Source organism: Callithrix jacchus, chromosome 19, assembly GCF_049354715.1.
Source record: "Callithrix jacchus isolate 240 chromosome 19, calJac240_pri, whole genome shotgun sequence".
Lineage (NCBI taxonomy): Eukaryota > Metazoa > Chordata > Mammalia > Primates > Cebidae > Callithrix > Callithrix jacchus.
The window spans coordinates 27,766,546-27,793,828 of NC_133520.1; the positions used below are offsets into that span (position 1 = coordinate 27,766,546).

At 38.9% G+C, this 27,283-nt stretch overlaps 1 protein-coding gene across 6 annotated transcripts in view; it reads left to right on the forward strand.

Annotated features, from left to right (window-relative positions):
• The window catches only part of CAMSAP2 (calmodulin regulated spectrin associated protein family member 2), a 181,099-nt gene that overhangs the window by 73,150 nt on the left and 80,666 nt on the right, over window positions 1-27,283 (forward strand). For all 6 annotated transcript variants that reach the window (XM_078356781.1, XM_078356782.1, XM_035281050.3 and 3 more), the window contains one exon: window positions 16,509-16,768. In XM_078356781.1, coding sequence (XP_078212907.1) covers window positions 16,766-16,768 — 3 coding nt within the window. In that variant the 5' untranslated portion in view covers window positions 16,509-16,765. The remainder of the gene's footprint in view (window positions 1-16,508; window positions 16,769-27,283) is intronic.

Consider the following 27,283-nt stretch of genomic DNA (forward strand, 5'->3'; position numbering starts at 1 on the left):
GCTCACGCCTGTAATCCCAGCACTTTGGGAGGCCGAGGCGGGTTGATCACCTGAGGTCAGGAGTTCGAGGCGAGCCTGACCAACATGGTGAAACCCCATCTCTCCTAAAGTTACAAAAATAAGCTGGGCGTGGTGGCAAGCACCTGTAATTCCAGCTACTCAGGAGGCTGAGGTAGGAAAATCGCTTGAATCTGGGAGGCGGAGGTTGCAGTGAGCCGAGATTGTGCTGTCGTACTCCAGCCTGGGTGACAAGAGCGAGACCTCGTCTCAAAAAATAAAGGAAAATAAAATAAAGCTGCTAATATTTGTTGAGCTCTTACTGTGTCTCAAGCACTTTACCCATACTGTATCATTTTAATCCTTACAACAGTCTTATGAGGTGAAACTGCGCATTCCAATTTTACTGAGGAGGAAAGTGAGGCCCAGGGCCTTAGGAACTCTCCCATAGTTATGCAACTGATGGAGCTGGGATCTGAACCCAGGGAATTTGACTTCAGTCTGTACTCGTAACTACTGTGCTCTATGGGTAGAAGTCAAAAAAATGGAAAGGAGGCAAATGATAGAAAAAATGTTGCAGAGATTTACTCTCTAGTATATCTAAGTGACTGGGTACATGGGAAGTAGTTTAAATGAAAAGGGAATCTATAAGAAGACGAGGTCACCTGAGGTTTTAAGAAGTATGAGGTTACCTGAGATTTTGAGATTTGGGGACTGCCAGGATGAATTGTGATGCCGTTGACAGAGAAGAAAATGTAGTAACACCGAAGCCCTGGAAGGAGAAAGTTTAGGAGAATGGTCTGATTCAACAGTGTCGGTGTGTTTAAGCTATGCCTTTAAGAGTTTATGCTTTAGTAGGGAAGGTATGATAAATGTATAGCTATAGTAGAGTTCAGAAGTAAGATAAGAGGCATGTCATTGGAAATATGACAGTCAGAGGGAGATTGGTATGGGTATGATGCAGTGGAGTGGCAGTGGGGAGGTCACTTCGAGCCTCATCAGTGGTCTGTGAAGGAAGACCTCTCTAGTGGAGGTGGCATTTAAGCTATATCCTGAGGAGAGTCAGGCTGAATGGAAAGTAGGCATTGTAGATGGAGGAAATGGCTTGTGTGTAGGTATGGAGTTGTGAACCCCAGATAGTGCCAGTGAAGCAACGTAGACCAGACTGATTTGGATGAGGTTTATGTAATGAAGAGTGAGAGAGCCAGCTTAAAAGACAAACTAGGACAGAATTGTGTGAAGGGTGAGGTGAAGGAATTTGGCATTTATTTAGTAGTTAAATTATCCTAAGCACATTGGATTAAAAAGGAAGAGAAACCATTAAGTTTATTAAACATGTACTTTGTGCTAAATATTTTTCTAGGCATTTTATATGTGTTATTTCTTTTAATTCTGAGAATGAGTCTATTAAGTAGGTAATTATTTTTTATTTGTTCTAAGACTCTAAAACAGGGTTTCTCAACTGCAAAACTATTGGCCAGATAATTCTTTGTTGTTGGGGTCTGTCCTGTGCATTATGGGATTTTAGCAGCATCTGTGGCCTTTACCCACTAGATGCTAATAGTATTCCCTACCTCTACACCTACTCCTACCCTGGTTGTGACAACCTAAAATGTCTCCAGACATCTCCAGATGTCTCCTAGGGAACAAAAGGAGCCCTGGTTGAGAATCACTGCTATAAATACTATAAGACACACTATTGTGATCCAAGAAGGGTTTTTTTTTTTTTTTTTTGGTGCACTGAAGTACAAATTAATTATAAGACATACCAATTTCACAAAGATTCAAGTTGAAAATAAGAATTTAGAAAATATATGATAGTTTGCCCTTTTTAAAATAAACAATGAGACAGATTTAAAGGCGTTAACTAATTTGCCCTTGATCATACAGCTTGTAAGCAGTGGAAACAAAATTAGAGTCTAAGCCTTTGTGATACTGAGATGTGTATCTTAACCTATGTGTTATACTCTTCCTGGATTTTTATTAGAGATGAGGTTGGCCAGGCTGATCTCGAACTTCTGGAGTCAAGTGATCCGCCTCTCTCAGTCTCTCAAAAGTGCTGGGATCACAGCTGTGAGCCATTGTGCCTGGGCAATGATAACGTTAAAATAGATTGCTGGCCATGTAAACTTACTTTCTAATTTACATGTTTTCTAGAAATTTGTCTTGTATCAGATTTTGAAACAGCAGAAATATTTTCTGTTATCTACCCTTTAAAAAATAGATGGTAGAGGTCTTGATTATAGATTCTTGAAAATTTATTTAGAGTTAAAAATATTTTTAAAATATGTATACAGGTACAGATTCAAAACTCAAAGGTATAAAAGAGTAGACCTTGTGAGAAGTCTCCTTCCCACCTGGACCCAGAGCCACTCAGTTTCTATTTCAAGCAAGATGATATCACCAGAAGATTTGTTTTTAGAAAATCTCTTGGAATACACTTAAAAATGGCTAAAATAGTAAAGTTTATGTAATGTATATTTTACCACAATTTTAAAAAAGATGTCTTGGAAACCATGGAAAATAAATTGGAGGAGGGCCAAGAGTTATGAGGAGGAAACCAGTTGGGAAGTTGTTATGGTTCAGGTGAGAGATGATGGCGTCTTGAATGTGATGGTAGCAGTGCGTATGGAAAGAAGTGGAAGAATGTAAAGGATAAGGCTTGGTGATTGATTGGATATGTGGAAGAAAAGGTGAGATCTTGGGAAGTGTTAAGATTGATTCTGTTTTATGAGAAAGGGAGCAACGGAAGAGGGCCAGTGTAGGTGTTTAACAGAAAGGGGGCAAAGAACCCTATTGAGTTTGAGGAACACATAAAATGGTGGTGTGTGCATTAGGCCTGTGGAAATTCATGTATGGAGCTTAGAAGACTTCAGGGATGAGAACTATAGGTGGTAGTTAAAATTTTAAAAGTAGATAACTACAAGTCACAGGTCACTTGTTTGTTTTGTTTTTTCTAGACGGAGTGTTGCTCTGTCACCTAGGCTGGAGTGTGGTGGCATGATCTTGGCTCACTGCAACTTCCACCTCCTGGGTTCAAGCAATTCTCTTGTCTCAGACTCCCAAGTTGCTGGGATTACAGGCGCTCGCCACCACACCCAGCTAATTTTTTGTGTTTTTAGTAGAGATGGAGTTTTCACCACATTGGTCAGACTGGTTGTGAACTCCTGACGTGGTGATCCACCTGCCTTGCCCTCTCAAAGTGCAGGAATTACAGGCGTGAGCCACCTTGATTGGCCATCACTTTTTTTTTTTTAGAGATAAGGTCTCACTGTCACCCAGGCCAAGTGTGGTCATGTGATCATACTGCAGCCTCAAATTTCTGGTCTCAGGTGATCTTCCTGCCTCAGCCTTTTCAGTAGCTGGGACTACATGCCTGGCTAATTTTTTTGAAAGTGTTTTGTAGAGATGAGGTCTTACTGTGTTGCCCAACCTGGTCTTAAACTCCTGGATTCAAGCACTCCTCCTGCCTCAGCTTCCCAAAGTGTTGGGATTACATGTGTGAGCCATCCTACCCAGCTGACTGCCAGTCTCTTAGAGGGAGAATTTGGAGAAAGAAAGGACTCAAGACAGGCGAGCCAGCAAAGGAGATAGGCATAGAGTAATTAGAGAGAAAAAAACAAAAACCAGGGCAATGTGGAGTCTCAGAAGACAAGGGAAGAGAACATTGAGGATGAAGGAATATAAGCTGTAGTGAGAAAGGTTATGTGAGAACTCTCAAAGAGATCCGTTAGATTTAGCAAGAAGGAAGCTGTGGATGACTTTGCTGAGAACATTTTGAGGGGAATATAGAGATGGAAACATGATTAGGTTGAAAGTAAATAGGAGATTGTATCAGTTATGCTGTCCTCACTTGTAGTAACAGAAAATCCACCTCAAATTGGCTAACAGTAAAGAAGATTAAAAAAAAAAAAGGGAAAAAAGACGAGGATTTATTGTTTGTGAAAAAGTCCTCAAGTGGGGTGGGCTTTGGTTTTGATTTGATCAGGGCCATAGCTTCATTTCTCTGTGATTCTTTTAGCTGCACCCTTGTTCATGTGTGGACTTCATTGTCAGGCTATCTAGTATCATGGTAGAAAATGGCTGTAGTGGCCAGGTGTGGTGACTCACGCCTGTGATCCCAGCACTTTGGGAGGCTGACATGGGCCAGTCACAAGGTCAGGAGTTCAAGAGCAGACTGGCCAACATGGTGAAACCCCGTCTCTACTAAAAATACAAAAATTAGCTGGATATGGTGACACACGCCTGTAATCCCAGCTACTCTGGAGGCCAAGACAGGAGAATTGCTTGAATCAGGACCCAGGAGGTGGAGGTTGCAATGAGCCACTGCACTCCAGTCTGGGCTGCAGGGTAAGACTCCATCTCAAAAAGAAAGAAAATGGCTGTAACATTTCTAGGTCTCATATCTATGGTAGGTACCACACCATTCAGAGCTCTTCCCTAATGAAAGTTCTACACTCTTCTCTTGCTTTTTTCTTTCTCTTTAAACAGACAGAAGCATTGATTATAGAAAATCTCAAATATATACAGTAACAATAATCTTTCATGTATCCATCATCCAGCCTCTGCATTCATCAACTTATGGCCAATATTTATTCACCTCTAAACACCCCCCACCACTGTCAATTATTTGAAACAAATTCCAAACATCATGTCATCACATCTATACATATATCAGTATGTATTTCTGTAAGTCTGCTCCCTTTTCTAAATGTAATCATGGCACAGCTATCACAGTACTGTTGTAATCACAGGATCCATACCATCAATGCTAATATTTCTGATTGTCTTATAAATATTTTGTATTTTTATTTTAAAGTTTTATTGGTTCTAGTCAGCATCCACCCAAAAGCCATACTTTGCAACTGGTTGATGTCTCTTTACAGTGCTGTTTTTTTTTCTTTTTCAGGTATATATGACCAGAAGATTTTTTTTTTCTTAAAAGTATGGGCTCCTTCTCCATCTCATTTTATCTTCCTTGCAGTTTATTTGTTAGAGAAACCAGAGTATTTGTCCTATAAAGTTTCCCACAGTTTGGAGCTCCATTATATTAACAAGTTTATGTTTATCCTCTGTATTCATTATAAATTGATAGATCTAGAGGATTGATTACATTTAGTTTTTGATTTTCTTTTTTTGGTATATGTTATAGGTGGTTTGTACTTCTACCACAAGATACTTAATGTCTGGTTATCTCTCTATCATGACTTCTTTATTTATTAGCTGGAATGCTGTTTTAAAAATAAATTTCCCTTTATTATTTGATTACCCTGAGTGCTATGTGGGAAATCACCTTGATCCGATGGTAGCCTCCAATTACATGCCATACAAAACTACCCTAAAACAGAAAGTTCACAGTACAACTTAAAATGCTCAAATTATGTGATTTGTTAAATCAGTTTATGGTGAGAAGCAAGAGGAAAGAGATAGGATGGGTTACAACACTTAGGATAAGGTGCAAACAAGGAGGAAGGACCACACTCGCTGAATCCTGCAGTATATACCGTTCATATGTCCTCTCTCTAGTACATTAACCTTCTCTGTTGATAGTTTGATCACCAGGACCAGAGCTGAGGTTTGAACAAAGAGGCCCACAGGGACACAGGCCAGTGCCACACACACTTGCTCTATTAGACAGACATGGGACAAGGAAGCCTGCCACAGCTGTAGCTTGCCATAAGCCTGATGATAGCCATGGGCTTTGTGTTCCTTGGGCAGAGGACACATGGGCCAGAGTGGCCTCACCAATGAGTAGCTGAATTAAGGACTCATGAACATTGTGCTCATGTGTTCATTGACTTGTTTAGTGTCATGCATATTTACTATGCCATGAATATTTAGTACTTGGTATATTTAGTGTGTTGTGAATATTTAATACCTAGGTGCCTCATAAATATTAGATACCTTGTCTTCCCCATCCCTTTCTATGTTAATGTATGTGTGCTATTAACTGCTTACCTTTATTTAACACATTCTGTCAATTATATGTTTAACAAACTTTTAAAACTGGCTCCTTTATATACTTAAAATATTTTCAAACATTTCACCTACATTTTACAAACTTACTCATCTTTTATAGTAGAATTTAATAGTCTCCAAAGTAAAACTTTATTAGACTGAGGTTCAGGGAAAGTAGGATAAATGCTATATTCTTTCTCTTTATTGGGGTGAAATTAGACCATAACTGAATGGATCACTGGCCTCTGAGAATCTGAAATGGGGTTAAGAAAAGGGAGAAAGAGCATTCCAAAGCAAGGGCTCAGAATGTACGGAGGCTCTGTAGTCAAAGAGAGCATGGTTTCCAGGAGCTGAATGTGACTGGCAGGGATAGGATCATTCCATTCTTGGAGGCCAGAGGAAGGATTTTAATCCTTAGAGAAGTGAGAAGTCATTGGAAAACCTTGGGAATAGGGGTGGTATGTGTGACGTGACCAAATTTGCTTTTAGGAAATAAGCAAATTCTGGCTACAGTAGAGAATGATTGGGAGCGCGGAGCAGTGAATGTGGAAAGACAAAATTCGGAGTAAATGTAGTAATTAAGATTAAAAAGTGTGGGTTGCCTGAACTAGGGAGAACCAGAACCTGGAGTTTGAAATTGTGAGAAGGGGAAGACTTTGGACTGGATTCTGTAATGGATTTTTTTAGGAGTTGAAGGAGACAGAGGCATTAATGATGACTCCAAGTTTCTGGTTTGTGCAACCCCATGGATAGTCGTGTACTTTATTGATGTAAGGAACTGAAAGATCATCAAGTTTGGGAGAAAAGATTGGTTTGGGGCATTTTGAAGTTTTGTAACTTTTTTCAACATAATTTCAAATATGTAAGAATAGTATAAAGAATTCTCAAATACTTTTTACCCAGATTTACCAACTGTTAATATTTTGTCCCATTTGTTTTATTCTCTCATTCCTTTTCCCTGCCTCCCACACAAATACCTGTATGTGTGTATATGTGTGCATATACATATATATGTACATATATATATATATATACACACACACACATACATATATACTTTTTTTTTTGAGATGGAGTTTTGCCTTTGTTGCCTAGGCTGGAGTACAGTAGTGTTACTTCAGCTCACTGCAACCTCCACCTCCCAGGTTCAAGTGATTCTTCTGCCTCAGCCTCCTGAGTAGCTGGGATTATAGGCACCCACCACAATGTCCAGCTAATTTTTTTTGTATTTTTAGTAGAGACGTGGTTTCACTGTGTTGGCCAGGCTGGTCTGAAACGCCTGACGTCAGGTAGTCCATCCACCTCGGCCTCCCAAAGTACTGGGGTTACAGACATAAGCCACTGCACCTGACCTTTTTTTTTTTTTTTTTTGAGACAGAGTCTTGCTCTGTTACCAGGCTGGAATGCAGAGGCGCGGTCTCAGCTCACTGCAATCTCCAACTCGTGGGTTCAAGCAATTCTCCTGCCTCAGCCTCCTGAGTAGCTGGGGTTACAGGTACATGCCACCACACCCAGCTAATTTTTCTATTTTTAGTAGAGACAGGGTTTCATCATGTTGGCCAGGCTGGTCTCAAACTCCTGACCTCAAATAAGCTGCCTGCCTCGGCTTCCCAAAGTGCTAAGATTACAGGCATGAGCTGCCGTGCCCAGCAATGTATATATAACATATGTGTATGTGTGTGTGCATATATATAGGATATAAATATATATAATATTTCTGAACCCTTTTAGAATATGTTAGAGATAGTGTACCCCACACTCCTTCACTGTGTATCTCCTAAAATGAAGGATAGTTCCTGAACATAATCTCAGTTAAAAATTGGTAAATTTAACCTTGATGTGATATCCTTATCTAATTCACAGCCCATATTCAGATTTGCTAGTTGTTTTGATTTCCATTATTGCTATTTTGTTTCCCAATTCAGGATCATGCTTCATATTTAGTTGTCATGTCTCTTAAGTCTCCTTTAACCTGGGCTAGTTCTTCAGTCTGTGTCTTTCATGATACTAACACTTTTGAAGATAAAGCACCAGCCTGAGCGTGGTGGCTCATGCTAGTAATCCTAGCACTTTGGAAGGCTGAGGCAGGTGATCACTTGAGGTTAGGAGTTGGAGACCACCCTGGCCAACATGGTGAAACCCCGTCTCTACTAAAAAATACAAAAAATTAGCCAGAGGTGTGTGCCTGTAGTCCCAGCTACTTGGTAGGCTGAGGCAAGAGAATTGCTCGAACTTGGTGGGTGGAGGTTACAGTGAGCTGAGATTGTGCCACTGCACTCCAGCCTGGGCAACGGAAGTAAAACTCCATCTCAAAAAAAAAAAAAAAAAAGCACCCTTAGTTGTATGCTGGCTGGATTTTAAGCCCCTTCCTTAGGCATTGTCTTAGCTCTTGCCAAAATTTTGCCTTGTGTGTCTGGTATAGGCAGCCAGTTCTCTGCAGAAGCTGACTGGGTACCTCCTTCTGTGTGTTCCTCTTCTCTATTCTGGAGTTTTGGGCCCTGATTTAGCAGATAATCCCCCTCCATCCTTGGTCTAAATGACTAGGACAATGATGAGGTCCTTACATGGGTACTGGTATTGATAGGAATACCTAGACAGTAGGAAGAACAGCAAATTACACAGAGTCCTGCCCTCAGACAAGAGCTGATGGAGATCCAGGGACTGGAGACCATCTCCTAAACCCCTGCTACTTCTGCTCACTGGTGCTACCCTACCTTTGGCCTTCTTCCCTCTTTCCTGCTTCCCTTAACCTCTCTCTTCCATTCACTTGCCCCTGCTCACCTCTGACAGACCCACTCCTGTACTGCTCTTGCTGTCACTGCCACTACCACAACCACCAGCCGTCTCTCTGTCAGCAGATGTGCCCTGTTGCCTCTGTATCGCACCAGCCCTGCATTCCCCAGGAGACGGGCAAGGGTGCCTGAGAGGTACCCAAAGACAAACCACTTGGCAGCCAGGCAGCCCCAGAACAAAGATACTCAGACAAATGAAAGTCTCCTTACCCTCCATGTCTTCCAAGATCAGAACAACTTGACATACTCCTTATTACATAGTGGTGCCAGGAAGGCAGGGGAGGCATGGGAAGTCTTCCTTCCCAGTACCTGCAAAATGTCTGAGCATTGTGTTGATTTTTTTCCCTTTATTAAAATGTACTTCTTATAAAACAATAGGCCTGTTATTTTATAGAATGTCTCTAAATTTGGATTTGTTTAAGGCTTATTTATTCAAGTTGGAATAGGTTCAAGTTATAGAAGCCTGATAGACTACTGCAGAAGAGATGTTGTATTCTCAGTAAGTCGTATCAGGGGACACATATGTTTGTTCCAATATAGGTGATGTTAACTTTGATCACTTGGGCTAAGTAGTAGCTGCCAGTTTTCTCCCCTATAAAATTATTTTTCCACTTTAAATTAGTAAGTAGTTTGTAGGGAGATAATTCAAAATATCCTGTTCATTAAACTGTTACCTACCATTTTAGAATACAGTAATGATTCTTGCCTGAACCAATTATTGCTGTTATTACTATCCTTTTTTCCCCCTTTTATTAGATGGTATTCTACCACAAGAAAGAGCTTCCTTTTTAATTTATTATTTATTTGTATCAGGGTGGACTCATTGAGGTGAGTTTTATTCCGTGGGTTATAATTCTTATTATTTATTCTGAGGCTCACATTTTCCCAGTTTCAGCCAGTGGCATCGCCTTCCATCTGGATCCTGTATTCTTTTGACATGGCTCCATTATTTGTTATAATTTCCTTACTTTCCAGCACATACACACAGAAAAGATGTTCTAATCATATCTTGTACTTTCCATGCTCCAGCCCTGGAAACATTTCTTCAAGGACCCCTGTTGCTTTTGGTGGCAAAGGTATTAGAAACCAAGATATAGCTGCTAGGCTTATTGCTAACAGTGTTATGTAGCAGACAGATAGCAAACATACACATATATACATAATGTATAGCTAAATCTATTTCTTTTGCTATCCATGTATATAAAGAGATATATATCTGAAACATCATGTATTTATACTGACACTTCCCATTCCAACCAGCGCCACAGAGTTCATTCTAGTCTTTCCTTTTTCCATGTTTGTAACTTCCCTGCTCACTGAGAAACCTGGCTTCCATTTTGAGTTAGGTGTCTTTGTGACACCTGAGTGAAGAGCTGAGTAGGCTGTTGGCTTATAACGATCTGGAGCTCAGAAGACGTGCTTTGGCCTATAGGGTAATGGGAGGAGTGGAGGTGATAATTTAAGCTCAGGAATGCTGTACCATACTTACCACGTTTGGTAATAATGTGGAGGGCCGGAGGGAGCTAACTTTTAATTGGTACCTTCTTTGAAGGCAAGGCTCTGTGTAGGTACTTGTGTGCATTCTTTTGGTAAATATTTGAGTGCGTGCTGTGTTTCAGGTACTAGTGACACAGGACAGATAAGTGTCTTGCTCTCCTTGAGGTACCTTATAGTGAGAGGAGGAAGATAAACATAATATTATGGGATAGTAGTAATTGCTCTCTAGAGAATTAACCTACAGTGAGTGATTGGGCGATCAGGGAAAGTTTGAGGTTACATTTAACTGAGATCTGAATGGAAAGAGCCAGCCATTCATCCAGTTAAGGGGAGGAACATTAGAGGCAGAAGGCCTCTAGTGCACAGGCCAAAAGGTCTGAACCTGGCATGTTCTAGCAAAAGCAAGAGTTGGGTGTTTGGAACATAGTGGCCTGCGGGAAGTGGAGGAAGTTGAGGTCAGAGTAGGTGTAGGCAGCACATTTGTGGAATATGAAGAAACTAAAACTCAGAGAAGTTAATTACTGAACTCAAGATCCCATATCAAGTAAATGGCTGGGCCAGGCACAGTGGCTCGTGCCTGTAATCCCAGCACTTTGGGAGGCCAAGGCAGGTGGTCACCGGGGATCAGGAGTCCAAGATCCGTCTGGCCAGCGTGTTGAAACCCCATCTCTACTAAAAATACAAAAATTAGCTGGGTGTGGTGTTACATACCTATAGTCCCAGCTACTTGGGAGGCTGAGGCATGAGAATCACTTGAACCCAGGAGCTGGAGGTTGCAGTGAGCTGAGAGCAGGTCAGTGTACTCCATCCTGGGCAACAGAGTGAGATTTTCTCAAAAAAAAAAAATAATAATAATAAAATAAAATAAATAAAAAAGAAAAGAAAAAAAGTAAATGGTAAAATTAGGACTCAACTGAATCTTTTGAAATCTAAAGCCTAAATTTTCTCAAAGCCCAAATTTTTACCAAATTTCAGAATGAATGTAGATAGTGAATGTAGGTAAACTGAAAACCTATTTGTTTTTGGGAGGGATGGCTATCACAGAAATTAAGAGTGGCCCAGAGAAAGCTGAAGTTTTTCAAAGCATGTACAAGGAGTAAATAATGATTACTAGTGCAGAATCAAGTACTAAACTTGAGGGGAGATTTGAAATCTGGGAGTACTTTCTGGAAAAGGCTAGACACTAGAATTTTTTTTTAAATAACATTTTAAAAAATTCATTGGATCTTTGTTTACCATGTACCAGGCACTGAGTTAGGCAGACATGATCCTTGCCCTTTGGTCATATATGGGAGTATTCATATTAGTACATCCTTGTCAACAGTGGGTTTGCCATTATGATAACTCTCTTTGATTACTGGTACTGTGAAGTTTTAAATGTTATTGATCATCTTTATGTCTTTTGGTTAATTTCCTTTTTTTTGTTTGTTTGGTTTTTTTTTGAGATGGACTCTTGCTTTTGTCGCCCAGGCTGGAGTGCAATGGTGCAATCTCAGCTCACTGCAACCTCCGCCTCCTGGGTTCAAGTGATTCTCCGGCCTCAGCCTCCCGAGAACTGGGATCACAGGCACACACTACCACAACTGGCTAATTTTTGGATTTTTAGTAGAGGCAGGGTTTCACCATTTTGGCCAGGCTGGTCTCGAACTCCTGACCTCAACTGATCCACCCGTCTCGGCTTTCCAAAGTGCTGGGATTACCGTCCTGAGCCACTTGTGCCCAAATATTATTTTGGTAAATACTTGAGTGTGTGCTGTGTTTACTAGTGACACAGGACAGATAAGTATCTTGCTCTCTTTGAGGTACCTTATAGTGAGACGAGGTAGCCGTCTCTTTATTAATTTCAGGTTCAGAATCTGTGGCTTACTTTCAGTTGGAGTTCTTTGAAACTTACAAATTCTATAATAGTAATTATTTTAGAAACCGTTTTTTAATTTGGAAAATAAGGCAGTGTTCCCATGATTTAGTCTGATGATATCTCTGAAATGCACTCCCCCTTTATCGTTTCAAAGAAATCTGTGTCACTTGCTGGAATGTGGCTGCAACTGGTAGGTAACCCAGTTTTATAGAAAATAGCCTTGAGCAATACTGTCTCTGCTCCCTCTACCTGTATCTCAAGCATTTCAGGTGTATGTTAATTTCAAAACTTAGATCTAGTCAGGACTTACAGTAACATGATTAAGTTATGTTCTGCTTCAGTCCTGGTGTACAAGAAAAACTTGTCTCTTACCCTTTGCATTTCTAGCAGTGGTATTTCACTCAGCCTTTCTGTCAGTATTAATTTCTTACTTTTTGTATTCTGGAGGTTAGGGAGAGAGTGAAACCTCTTATCTTCGATTTTGCTGTTTATTTTCTAATTTGCTATTTCAGTTCTTTTTTTTTTAATGTGGTACAATTCCAAACTGTTTTTTTAAATAATAGTCTTGTACCATTGGTAAAATGATAGACACTTTGAAGTTTTAAGTACATTTAGCTCTTGAAGACTTGTTTTTAAAATGACTTGTTTCATATTCAGTATGAAGTTTTACATTTTCTTGAGGGTTGAAAAATCTGTTTTAGTTGTATTCTTGAAATAGTCTTTGATTTGCTAGGATCCTTCCCTTTTCCTTGCATTGGGGTCTTTTTAAAACTTACCCTTTCACAGCTTAGGTTAGTGGGTATGGTTTAATGAAATGGAAGCAACCCCTGGACACTTGTCTTCCACCTTCCATCCTTGTGATCTTAGCAAATAGTTATTATGTTTGAGTCTGTTTGGCAAGATGGTATAGAGCTAGAATTCTATACTTATCAGCTATGTGCCCCTGGGCAAGATGTCCTTTCTTGAGTTCTTTATCTGTAAAATAGGGTAGAAGGATTGTCAGGATTAAATGACAGAATGCATGTTTAGGACATTGTCTGACAAGATGTTGTAAAGGTCACGTACGAAAATGTATGTAAAAGCAGTAAGTAAATGCTAGGTGGATGTATAGGTATGATAGATAAATTTGTAATCCTGACAATGAGCATTTACTTTTCACAGCTAATATTTAGATGCCAGATAACCTATATTAGCCATTTTTTATTGATATAGGAAATAAAAATCCATTATTAACATTTTATAGTAATTATCTTAAAATCAAATAATTTTCCTTTTACAGTTGTTCTACTAAAAGTTTGTTTATTTCCTGCAGTACTCAAATGTAAATGAATACCAGCACTACATTCTGCAGTTTAAAACTGAGCTTCGCTGTCATGCTGAGGCAGCTACATTCAGTTTAAGGCTGGCTCAATACTGGGCGATGCAGTTATGAAGAAAGGGAAGTGTTTTCAGTTATTAAATGAGGATGATATTTTTAGATGTCACCAAAATCCCAAATTGATACATCCACTCTTGACCTCTTTCCAGAGTCCTATATCTCCAGCTGCTTATTGGATATTTCCACTTGGATATTTTTGCTTTTATTTCAAACTCAATACGTCTAAAACAGTTTTCGATCTTGCCTTTAGAATTGGTGCTGCCTCTGATTTTCATTGTTCTATTAGTGATATCATTGTTTCCCTCAAAATGTAGGCTTGGTTATTCTTGATTTCCATCTTTACCCCCTTTGCTTTATTCCTGGGTATGTTTTGTTCTTAGCAGTTGGTCTCTTATGTTCTGTACTTTCCATTTTCGCTATTGCCTTTGAACTTCATTTCCTTATCTCTATATGGTAATTGTCTATCTCTGATTTTTATAGCTATCAATATTAAATACCAGATTGTTTCAAAACATCAGTCTTAATGTGACACTCTCCTGTGAAACTGTCAGCACCTCCTTGTTAGCTAGTATACCAAGGCCTTGTGTTTAAAAGATAAATATTTCTTTCAAGTCTTCATCACCAGCCTCTCCCATTCCAGCTTTACCTCTTACTGCTTTCCCACATGAACCCTTCTCTCCACCCAGATTGTTCAATTTGGTGTCTCTTCACATTTTTTTACCCTTCTCTTTTTCTCATCTCTCTCCTTGCATTTAGAAAGGCTCTTTCTTTCTGACTAAAATCCTGTCTATTCTTGCAATTCTGTTTTTTTTTTAAGATGAAGTTGTGTCCCTCCACTGTGATGCTCCCCCTTCTGAACTCTTCAGTACTTCATTGTTTGTTTCTTTCATTTGGTGCTTAATCATTTCCTCCTTAGTATTGTCTCTAATTTCTGAATTGCTTAACTCTATCTGTCTGTCTGTTTGGAGTTTTGTAAATTACTGGCTCCTTGAGGGCGGAGAGATTATTTCTAATTCCTTGAATTCCTTAGAACCGTGCTGGTATAGAAAGTGAGCATTCAAGGCTGGGCACAGTGTCTTACACCTGTAATCCCAGCACTTTGGGAGGCCAAGGTGGGTGGATCACGAGGTCAGGAGTTTGAGATCAGCCTGCCCAACATGACGAAACCCCGTTTCTACTAAAAATACAAAAATCAGCTGGGTGTTGGTGGTGAGCACCTGTAGTCCCAGCTACTTGGGAGGCTGAGACAGGAGAATCGCTTGAACCCGGGAGGTGGAGGTTGCAGTAACCTGAGATTGGGCCATTGCACTCTAGCTTGGATGACAAGAGTGAGACTTCATCTCAAAAAAAAAAAAAAGAAAGAAAATGAACATGCAATAATTATTATAATATTGTGTGATGAAGATTTTTTTTTAGTAGTAGGAACTTTTTAAAAAATGTTAAGGTGAAAATTGTTAAGGAGTATATTAATATTTTCAAAGTACCAGTTTGGGTTACTACTGTGGCGTTGTTGAGCTTATATTAAAGCTTCTTTTTAGGAAACAGTTAAGATCAGTGATGGGATGGCTGGCTTCAGAACCTTACTTTCCAGAGAGAAGGCAGGTGAGGGACTGGCTAAGTCTCAGGACAGAGCTATCAGGTTCTACAATTGTAGCTCCATGTTAACCTCTAACTCAGAAGCCCCACCTCTGGGGGACATACCTCATTCTTATCCTGCTTCCGTGAGAAGCATTGAGCCCAGGTAAGAAATGGAGAGGAAGAGGAAGAGATACAGAGTAGAATAGGCAAGAAAACTTGTAAAACACTGAGAAGTATTTTGTTTCTCTTGTTTGTTTTGGTAATTTTGCTGCCATCAAATACATATGCCTGTGCTTAAGTTGATTTGGGAGCAGACTTTGGGAGAGTCAGAGTAGACATTGGAATAGTAGGGTTAGCATTTTTTTTTTTTTTTTTGAGACAGAGTCTTGCTCTGTTGCCAGACTGGAGTGCAGTGGCGCAATCTTGGCTCACTGCAATCTCCACCTCCCAGGTTCAAGCGATTCCCCTGCCTCAGCCTCCCAAGTAGCTGGGACTACAGGTGTGCGCCACCACGCCTGGCTAATTTTTAAAAATACATATATTTTAGTAGAGATGGGGTTTCACCTCATTGGCCGGGATGGTCTCGATCTCCTGACCTCGTGTACTGCCCACCTCCACCTCCCAAAGTGCTGGGATTACAGGCATGAGCCAACGTGCCTGGCTAGCTTGGCATTCTTAAAGGAAAGCGGCTAGCAGGAAAGAAAAACTTTGGAGGAGATTTTGGTTTCCTTCCCATCTCCCATTTCTAAACTACTGCTTCTGTCTTAGTCATACTTGTCAGTTGGGTGCCCAGGAAGTCTTTTTCAGGTAGGATGGGGAGTGGTCAGTGGTACTGTGGAGATATCAGTGGTTTACTAGTGTAAGCGATTTTTTAGAGTAGATCTCTCCTAAACAATTGCTGTAATTATTTCTCAGTGGTGTCAGCAAGCTAATAAGCACAAAGGAAGAGATGGCAGGAGTCTTGAGGCAAAGAGAGAGTAAGTTAGGCAATCTCTGTTCTGCAGCTCATTAGGTGTGAAACTGGGCAAATGATTTTGTATTCTCAGGTGGCAGGGACTAGCAGTCTCCTGAAATAACATGTTGACCGCTTGCTTGTGAGGAGTGTCATTGAAATTAGTTTTTGGAATCTTAGAATTCCTTCTGTAGATTTGACTTATGAATGTGGGAATACTTTGTCAAGAGCTGCTAGACTCAGAAAACTTTTCTCCTTGTCTTGTAGTCCCTTCTTAGAATATACTCAGAAAATAACTTCTGTAAAGGAAATTTGTATCTTTGTCTCATTCTAAATTATATGTCAAGGTCTGATGAATCATCTTTCAGTTAAAAGGTTATTGCTGTTTTTTTTAGAGGGAATCTTAAATTTTGTGACATAAATAATAATTATTAAATACATTTTGAGTTTCTTTTGATGAAAGTCTTGTAAGAGAATTTTTTCCATTAATCTTTATAGAAAATGTGCCAGAGGAACTTCGAGAACCATTTTACACAGATCAGTATGACCAGGAACACATCAAACCACCTGTTGTTAATTTGCTTCTATCGGCTGAACTATACTGTCGTGCTGGGAGTCTCATTCTCAAGAGTGATGCTGCAAAACCCCTTTTGGGCCATGATGCTGTAATCCAGGCTTTAGCACAGAAAGGTCTTTATGTCACTGACCAGGAAAAATTGGTAACTGAACGAGATCTCCACAAGAAACCCATACAGATGGTGAGTCTTTATATACCCAAGATTATTTTAAGTTTGAAGTGTGTACTTTTGAATGTGAATGATATACTGTAAAACAGAGGGAAATGTTTTGAAATTGGATTATGTTTTTGCCTAGAGTTTAAAAATCATCTTTTTCTTAACCTTGTTTCCAAATTAGGAAGATTTTAACTATTTTGGAATGTTTGGTGCCATCTAATATCTGGGAGAAACAACTACATAATTTCCAACTACCTTATATAATTTTAATTAAAAACTTTTATTTTTTCCATTGTAGAGGCTGCAGATGGTAAATGCATCCTTGACTTCATCATTAAGAAAGAGTTGAGATTAATAAGTGCTCATTTACATACTTAAATAACTTCTTGGTAAATTTCTGCATATCAGATATTTTCATTTATTTAATAGCTTTGAACTCATTCTTGTAGAAAACAGAGAAGGCCTCTAAGCTGGCCTGGAGCAATCATGCAGGAATTCTCTCATACATAGGTAGTCTCAGGAGACATAAATGTAAACGTTTAAGTTCATCGCATGCTGGTTCAGTACACTGTATTGCTTAACTTGAGTTTCACAAAATGTGGACATCATCAAGAATGATATTAGAAAGAAAAGTAGTTTTTCATACTCAAATTATGTCATAATTTAATCAAAGAGTAGTAGTCTTGCTTGGAAGGAAGGTAAGGGGTATATGTAGAAAAGTATATTGTAAAATTTATGAAATTATGAAATTTAGGAAAGTGAACAAAAATTATTTGTTAAATCTATCACTAAATGAGATGAAGACCTATTTTGTTTTCTGCTTTTTTTCTTTCTTTAACTATTTTAATATTTCTAAGTAATGGAAAATAATGTATCAAATAATTTAGTTAACGAAATTTAGTTACAGATTTACAGTACAGTTTTTAAGGATAACTAGAATGTTTATTATCCAGTGTGAGATTGTCATCTTTCATTGATGGCTCCAGAATCACCTTATAGTTATCCTCTGACTTTGGCATACCTGCTTTGCATACATATCATATGTGAGCAGTTTGCCCACACCAGGCATAAGCAGAATCTACTTAGGTGTGTTTTAATTGTATACTTTCAACTTTTGTCACAATTTGATTTAAAGTTTTTCAATTGCTGCGGCATTTTGATTGATGATATGTAATATTACTCTTTTCCTGAAACCTGTGTGAGAAAATTTCTCAGACTACTAGTAAAAAGTTGTTCCTTAAGAAACTATTTTTTTAAAGAGTAAAGTAAGAGTTAATGTAATTTATCAGGTTTTTTTCTTGCTTTTTGGGAAGTGTCATGAAAAATAGTGTGTTTAATTGTACTGAATATATTGACCCCTCCCCTTTCTATCTCTAAATTATCTTAAATTTGGGATATTTTATTTCTGTATGCCAGCCTTTTGGGAAAAAAAAGTGTGGTGGTAGCAAAAGATTATCCTGAGTTTTCAAGAAATAATGTCAGTACTAATTGTTTTTCATCAAAGTCTCAGACAGTATAAAACTTCCCAGTAAAATAATATATATGAAAACAATAATTCTTAGAAGAATTAACACTAAACTGTTAACTTTGGTTTCTTCTGTGAACTGAGATTAAAATAGGATTGGAGAAATAAATGATAACTTTCATTTCTTATTTGATATATTTCTGCACTATTAACATTTTTATATGATTTTACTATTTTGAAATTTAAAATGTAGAGAAGAAATTTAAATTCAAATAGAAATTACCATTATCTGAAGTAACATGTCTTGTATGTATACTAAGTATATCTGATAGTTAAATTTTTAAAGAGAAATAAGTATCCTGCTTTTAGCCTTTAAACAGACGTAGGAAGTAAGAGTAAATATTGAAGACCTCTCTAAATGGTTAAATTCAAGTATCCTGTAAATGGCGATTCAAACCTTTACATTATCTTTTCTATATTTCCTTTTATTAATCAGTCTTTAAAAAGAAAAGATGTATGACTAAGGCAAGTTTGGCTGATAAGCAGATTGTATGATTAATTTTGGGTTGGAGATTGAGATTGAGAGGAATGTTTTTGTTTTGAGAAGTCATGTGGCAGAGTTTTTTTTTTTTTTTTTTTTTTGGACACAGAGTCTCAGTCTTTTGCCCAGGCTAGAGTGCAATGGTGCGATCTCAGCTCACTGCATCCTCTGTCTCCCAGGTTCAAGCAATTATCTTGCTTCAGCCTCCCGAGTACCTGGTATTACAGGCAAATTCACCACGTTGACCAGGCTGGTCTTGAGCTCCTAATCTCATGATCTGCCCATCTTGGCTTCCCAAAGTGATGGGATTATAGGTGTGAGCTACCACACCTGGCCATATTTTATGTTCTGTGTATCCAGCTGACCACTGACACCTCCACTTGAATGATTTTTTTTTTTTTTTTGAGATGGAGTCTCACTATTAACGCCTGGGCTGCAGTGCAATGGCGCAATCTCAGCTCACTGCAACCTCCATCTCCCGGGTTCCAACAATTCTCCTGCCTCAGCCTCCTGAGTAGCTATTACAGGTGCCCACTCCCCTCCGGCCCCCAATTTTTATATTTTTAGTATAGACAGGGTTTCACCATGTTGCCCAGGCTGGTCTCGAACTTGTGACCTCAGGTGATTCACCTGCCTCGGCTTCTCAAAGTGTTGAGATTACAGGCGTGAGTCACTGCTCCCAGATGAATCATGTTTGAACTAAAAATCTAATGAGGAAGAAGACTGGGAAAAAAACTAATTAGCGTGAAATAAGTGCTCTAACTTTAAAGGATAGACATTGGGATCTTAGAGGTAGATGTGATCATCTCTGCTAGGGAGGATCAGGGAAGCCATCATAGGGTAGAATGATAAACGGGATTTCAGTAGTTGGGAAAAGGGATGGGAGGAGAGTGGTAACTGGGTTGAAGGAATTGTTTGACTCGAGTTTGAATTTTGAAGATATGTTAAATATTAGAAATTAAAGTATTAACTGCATGGAGGAATCAATGTGCGATGAGGCTAAAAAATAATTTAGAATTAGATCATAAAGAAACTGTAAGTCTGAATTAAGAATTTTTAACTTTTTATGGGTTACAGGGTCATGGAATAGATTTTCATACTATATTGCAAAACACCTGGAAACACTGAACTGAACCACTATACTGTCAGCTTAGTGTAAATAATTACTGCAGTCTGTTAATTCTCAGATTTTATTTATTGTTTATGAGAATATTAAGTAGTTCTTTTTTTTTTTTTCCCCAAGACAGGATCTCACTCTGTTGCCCAGGCTAGAGTGCACTCTGTTGCCCAGGCGCGATCACAACTCACTGTTGCCTCAACCCGCAGGGCTCAGGTGACCCTCCCACCTCAGCCTGCTGGGTCTGCAGACGTTCACCACCATACCTGGCTAATGTTTTAAATTATTTTTGTAGAGACAGGGTCTCCCACCTGGGCATGGTGGCTCACACCTATAATCCCAGCACTTTGGGAGGCTGAGGAGAGTGAATCATTTGAAGTCAGGGGTTTGGGACCAGCCTGGCCAATATGGTGAAACCCCATCTCTACTAAAAATGCAAAAAAAAAAAAAAAAAAAAAAATAGCTGGGTGTGATGGTAGGCTCCTGTAGTCCCAGCTACTGAAGGTTTGGGCAGGAGAATCAAGAAGGTGGAGGTTGCAGTGAGCTAAGATTGCGCCATTGCACTCCAGCCTGGGCGACTGAACGAGACTCTGTCCCCAAAAAATAAATAAATAAAATAAAATCTAAAAATAAAAAAAGATAGGAGACTATGTTGCCCATGCTTGTCTCAAATTCCTGGGCTATGCTGGGATTATACCTGGCCTGTCCGGTAGCTCTTTTTATTTAGTTTAGTATGTGCCAGGCAGTGCACTTACACTTGAACACTCTATCTTACGTAATTTAATTTTTTTTTTTTATAAGGTGGGGTTTCACCATGTTGGTCAGGCTGGTCTTGAACTCCTGGCCTCAGGTGATCTGCCTACCTTGGCCTCCAAAATGCTTGGATTACAGGCATGAGCCACCATGACTGGCCTATGTAATTTAATTCTTACAACAACTCCAAGAGGAGAGGTTTATCCCTGTTCTGTTGATGAAGAAACTGAGGCTTTGAGAACATAACTAAGGTCACTGAGCAAGTATAGTAATAGTAAGGCAGGATTCTGAAACATCTCTGCTTTAACTATAAATCCTATGTTCTTTTTTGTTTTTTTTTCTTATTTTATTTCTCTTTTATCTGATAACAGGATAAATCCTGTGTTCTTAACTACTAAGTTGTATTTTTGTCTGCCTAGGTAATAGGTAGATGAGAAGTAGTGAGGTAGAAGGAAATAGAAATGGTATGCTACCCAGAAATCTGCTTGGTGGTTTGTTTGAAATCTTGGTAATTTGCGTAGGCTTCTTCTCAAAGTAACTTACTCCCTCTGTTCCATTTACCCACTCTGTTCCTGTCTTAAAGGCTATGTTAATTCCATGTACCTTCGGAGTAATTATAGCAGTTAAATAGAATGACTGCTAACAGCTGATAGAGTTGTGACAGTCTGGGTGGATATGAGTTAATTGATAAAGTATTTAAGAATATGCAGTCTGGGTGCGGTGGCTCATGCCTGTAATCCTAGCACTTCGGGAGGTTGAGGCGGGTGAATCACTTGAGATCAGGAGTTCGAGACTGGCCAACATGCTGAAACCCCGTCTCTACTAAAAATACAAAAAAAGTTAGCTGGGCATGGTGGCACACGCCTGTAATCCCAGCTGCTTGGGAGGCTGAGATGAGAGAATTGCTTGAACCGGGTGGCAGAGGTTGCAGTCAGCCGAAATTGTGTCAGTGCACTCTAGCCTAGGCAACAGAGTGAGACTCTGTCTCAAAAAAAAAAAAAAAAAAAAAAAGAATATGCAGAGTAAGTCTCTAGTCTCTAGTTACCATTATTTTTGCTGGATACACAAAATGTATCAGGAACAGAGAAACCAATCCAGGAACTCTTTGTTGTCCCTCTGTTTTTTTTGTTTTTTTAACATATCAGTCCTATTTGGCAGCTATGCTTATGAATTTCCATGGTGTCACCATCTGTTGGAACTCAAGTGTAATTTACTCATGTAGAGATTTGTTAAAAAAAAACCTTCTCTGTTTAAGAAAAGAATTATGTAAATGTAGTATTGTAATAGTAGGTGAGGAGACATTAATTTCTGATCACCCTTGTATATGAATGGCTTGCAAATTTATAAGCCGAACCTATCTTTGAAAAATTAATTCAATTCTCATAGATGTTGTTGAACAGAGTTTTCTTCTTCATGCACAGTGCTGGAACTCAGTTTTCTGTTTACTACTCATCATGTGCCTAATTTGGATTTCATTATTTCTAGGTAACATCTACACCTCTGTTACAAATTCACATTGTCTTTCAATACCTTAAAACCATGTTTATCGTGTTAGAGTTATTCTTTATTTGTAATCATTTATTTGGAGCTCCAAGTTTGCTTTCCCATAGAAATAACTTGCTGAATGATACTTTACTAGATGATCTCACAAAGACTCTTAATAATAAAACTGAGTTGTCAGACCATTTATTAATTTATTTAAGGAGCTTCTGCAGTGTTCTTTATGTTTTCTACCATGATTACAAAGAGTTCATGTCCTTCAGTGTCTCACTTTCTAGCAGGGTCTTATAGAAAACTATTCAAGGTTTTAGGAGTATAAAGCCATCAACTCTGTACTACACTTAAACTGAGTTGTGAAGGATGCGAAGGAATTTACCAGCTAGAGAAATGAAGGCTGTGTTGTATGGTATTGTATATGGGAGTGTAAGGGGATGTTAAAAGGCAGTGTGAGAGCATGGTACCCTCGGGTCAAAGGAAGCAGCTTGCTTGTAGCATTAGCACTAGCTGCCTTTTGAGTGACGATAAGAAACAAGATCACAGAGTTAGATAGGGACAGGGCATGAAGGACCTTATATGCCATGCCAGGTGTTAACATTATCCTGGAAGTGATGGGAACCCTAGTGTAGGGTTTTAAGCCAGAGGGGATCATCAGATTTGTGTTTCAGAAAGTCACTGTGCTATATCATAGAAGATATACCACTTCAGAGGCTGTTGACAGAGCTGGAGGCCTGAACTAAAGTACGGGCCATGAAGATGTATTAATAAGGTTGAGTGGGAGAGACATCTTTAAGGTAGAATTGAGATGATATCTTGATTTATCAAGAATTGGGAGATTAGGAAGAGAACCCAGAATAGGACTGGCAAGAGATATTTTATCCCTTATGTCAACTCTAAATAGTTAGTAGTTAACTACTGGAAGGTGGGAAAAACTAGCTCCTTGGTTTTCACTCTGTTCCTCTGGGAGCCTTGGGGTCTAGATACTCCCTTTCCTATCCTGTGTTGCTCCTGGTGCTTTCGAACCCTGATATTTGTTACCTAATAATGGTGAACAAAAAAAAACCAAGGGATAGTTTTATAAGTTTGAAGTCTTGAGATAATATTGCTAAACCTCTTATTTTTGATGAGAAAGATAAAGGCTGCTCTCTAAGTCTCAGACTAAGTTTCTCTTTTCTTCTAGAAAAAGAGTTGAAAAGAGATTTTCCCCCACACACCAAGCAACGGACACCAGTGGGGTGTCCACTAATTCAGTTCCAACATTATCTACCTGGAGATAGTATCAGATCAGTGTCAGATCCCATAGGTTGAGGGCTTAGTCCCCAAGGCTTCCCTACCACCACAACGGTCATAAGCCTGGGCCTCTGGAACTTCTGACTGACTGGCTTCAAGTTGGGGGTTCCCATGACCCCCTCTTTGGGTTTAGTTAATTTGCTGGAGCAACTCACAGAACTCAGGGAAATTCTTACTTATATTTACTGGTTTATTATAAGGGATATTGCAAAGGATTCAGATGAAGAGATGTATAGGGCGAGGTATTGGGGAAGGGATGTGCCAGCCTCCAGGAATCTCTACGTGCTTTGCTGTCCAGAAGCTCACTGAATCCTGTTCTCAGTTTTTTGAAGATTATAATCTGGGCATTCCTTTTCCTAGGGTACAGGGTGGGTCTTAAGACCCACAATCAGAAAGGCAGGAGTAAGTTAGAGTCCTGCATGGGGGCAGGTGAAAGGAGGGCAGGAGATTCTGTTTCTGGAGGCCTAACACACCCAAGATTATAACAAAAGACTGTAGCAAGGGCTTTAGAAGTTATGAACGAGGAACTGTAGACGAAAAGCAATATATATTATAACACCACAGTGATCAAGTTGATGATTCTGCCCTATCACATCTTGGAAGATGTGAGGTGTGGGATTAAAAAGGTGCGGTGTGGAAATGGGATAGGACTGGAGGTGCAGAATTACAGGGATGATGTGAGGGATGAGGAAAATTGAATATACAAATATTATTAACGTAATGTGCGATACAGGTGGTGGTATTCCTATCCTATAGATGAGGAAACCGATCTGTAACTGACTCCGAAAGGTGAGTTAAATTGTCCAAAGCCAAACAGATAATAAATTATGTTCAGATATAAACTTGGATCTGCTGATTCCAAAGCCTACGCTTACTGTGTTTATGCCATATGGCCTTCCCAAACCAAAACAAAAAGTCCCCCTACTATTTCTATAGTACTTAATAGCTTGTAAAGCATGTATACATAATTATTATTTTCTGATAATAACCAGAGAAGGCAAATGGGGCAGTTATTACCATCTCTTTTTTTACAACTAAGGAAACTTTACGGATGGGTTTATTTAGTAGATACTTATTCAGTTCTTAATGGAAAGAGATGTAAGAAAGAAAAAAATGCCTATCCTCTTACTTCTAACCCAGTGCTTATTCTATACATTTCCTGTCTTTGTGGATTATACCATGTATTGATTCTGGAAAGACCAGCAGAGAATATGAGCATGGAGTAGGATGTCAAACAATGAGAGGGGATAGCAAAGGAGGGGACAGGAAGGCCGGGTGAGAATTCCAAGCATAGGAATAGAAGGGAGAAAAGGGGATTGTTTTGGTGACCTGACTAAAGCATTCTTTTCTCATGTAAGAGATATATCTCATTTAGTGACCACTTACAGGAAGATTTAGATTTACAAAAATAATTTACTTTGCAAAGTAATTTTTTAATTTAAAAAATATTTAGGATTAATTTTTACATTATTTTAGGAAAATAGAACTTGAAGTAACAGGCTTTCAAGAACACATGTGAAATGAAAAATACTATATTCATTATAATGTTTAATGTTCATTATATTAATAATTATCTTTTTTTTTACATTCTCCTTTATTGATAACATATTTTATATTTTTTATATTGAACCAATCATTATGGCTGGTACAAAAGGGCTTGATAAACGAAGTATTAATTTCTGGTCATAAAGAGATGTTTTGGACAAATTGGGGAGGTGGAGAATTCCTTATTTTTCCAGAGACCATATCTATGCTTCTTACTTTGCTCTTGGCCATTGGTGATTGATCGCAGTATTAAGAAATCAGATGTAAGATGGGCTGATTAGATTGTTTTCTGGAAAACTGGAAACCCAAAGGGAGGGATAATCACAGCACTGTGATGGAAGGTGGTTGGAAGCACCCCATCTTACAGAAGCAGTGCCCTAAGGAGAAGTCTGTGAGCTGCTGCTGAAGTACCGGAGCTGCTCAATTTCCACGCTTCCTGAGCTTAGTGTTTCAGCTCTTCCTTAGAGTCTGTGAAGTACTTTAGTATTCCCTCAGTAAATTAGAGCTAACTTAGCGGTTAGATTCTGTTGCCTGCCATTAAAGAACTGTAGCTAAACAATAAAGAAAGAAAAAGCCACCTGTTGGCCATTTTTACTTACTTGAGGACAGATTTCATTACAGAAGTGTAGTTTTAGAGCTGAAAGAGACCCTAACAATCATCTGGTCTCGAGTTTTGAAATTCTCTTAGCTATGACTCACAGTTAGGAATACATTTTCTTCAAGATCCATACCTAGTTTACCTAGTTACACATATAGAAACAAAAGTATTTATCCTTGTAACTTAAAAAAAAATCTATTTGAATAAAAATATGGGTTGTGACCAACTAAATTGATTTTATGCATGACCCACGAATGGATTATAAACCCATGTTTAAAAAAATACTAATGTAGGCTGAGTGCAGTGACTCACGCCTATAATCCCAGCATTGTAGGAGGCTGAGGCAGGTAGATCACTTGAGGCCAGGAGTTTGAGACTAGCCTGGACAACATGACGAAACCCCGTCTTTACTAAACATACAGAAATTAGCTGGGTGTGGTGGCATACACTACTTGTAATCCCAGCTACTTGGGAGATTGAGGGATGGGAATTGCTTGAATCCAGGAGGTAGAGGTTGCAGTGAGCCAAGGTCGTACCACTCACTGCATTCCAGCCTGGGTGACAGAGGGAGACTGTGTCTCAAAAAGAAAAATGATAAAAATAAATAAATTAAAAATACAAATGTAGTTAAATTGCTTTATTTTATAGAGAACAGTGGTAAAATGACAGTGTTGGTACTAGAAACTAAATACCATACCCATGTTTTTCTTTAAAAATGTATTTTCATTTTCAAATTACCACAGCAACTATTTGTTTGAAAAGAGCTATAGAAATAATTTGTACACAGACTTATTCCTTGAAATTATCTAATCTCTATGGCATAGTGTTGCCAGATTAATTTTCCTGAAATATCACTTTGATATCCAGCTTATTTCCTAATTCAAAAACTTTTAATTATTTTTTTGACTTAAAATGCAGTATATACTTTGGTTTCAGACATATGTCCTTTTAAATTTGTCCAGTTTTCAGAGATAGCAACTATAAGTATGAGGGAAGAAATTGCTGCACACTTTGTCCATGAGTTAGATAATTCACTTTTGAATAGTGAAAGTTTTATATTCTTTTGTTTGTAGTCTTATATTTATGAGAGACAATTCAAAGTACCAAAAGCTAAGATACTTAGGGGGTTGTCTGATATTGGAGACCTGCCAGCAGTAATTTTTATGAGTATAGAAGATGAATTAAGCATATATTAAACACGACTTTTTATTTTTTAATTTTTATTTATTTATTTATTTTGAGAGGTAGTCTCGCTCTGTCGCCAGGCTGGAGTACAGTGGTGTGATCTCAGCTTACTACAACCTCCACCTTTTGGGTTCAAGCGATTCTCCTGCTTCCGCCTCCCAAGTAGCTGAGATTACAGGTGCCCACCACCATGCCTGGCTAACTTTTATTTTTAGTAGAGATGGGGTTTCGCCATGTTGGGCAGGCTGGTCTTGAACTCCTGACCTCACATGATCTGCTTGCCTCAGCCTCCCAGAGTGCTGGGATTACAGGTTTGAGCTGCCACTCCCAGCCTCATCTTTTAAAAAGATAAAAGATCTCTATGCATTCATTGCAGATTAATAAATTTTAAAAATGGTATATTATAGGGTGAGTTAGCTTCAGTGTTTGGGACCTGGCCTCTGCTGGAGTAATAATATTCTCCCAGTTTAAATATCTAAACTCTAACAGTATACGCACATATATAAATAATTGGAGTGGCTGGGTGCAGTGGCTCAGGCCTGTAATCT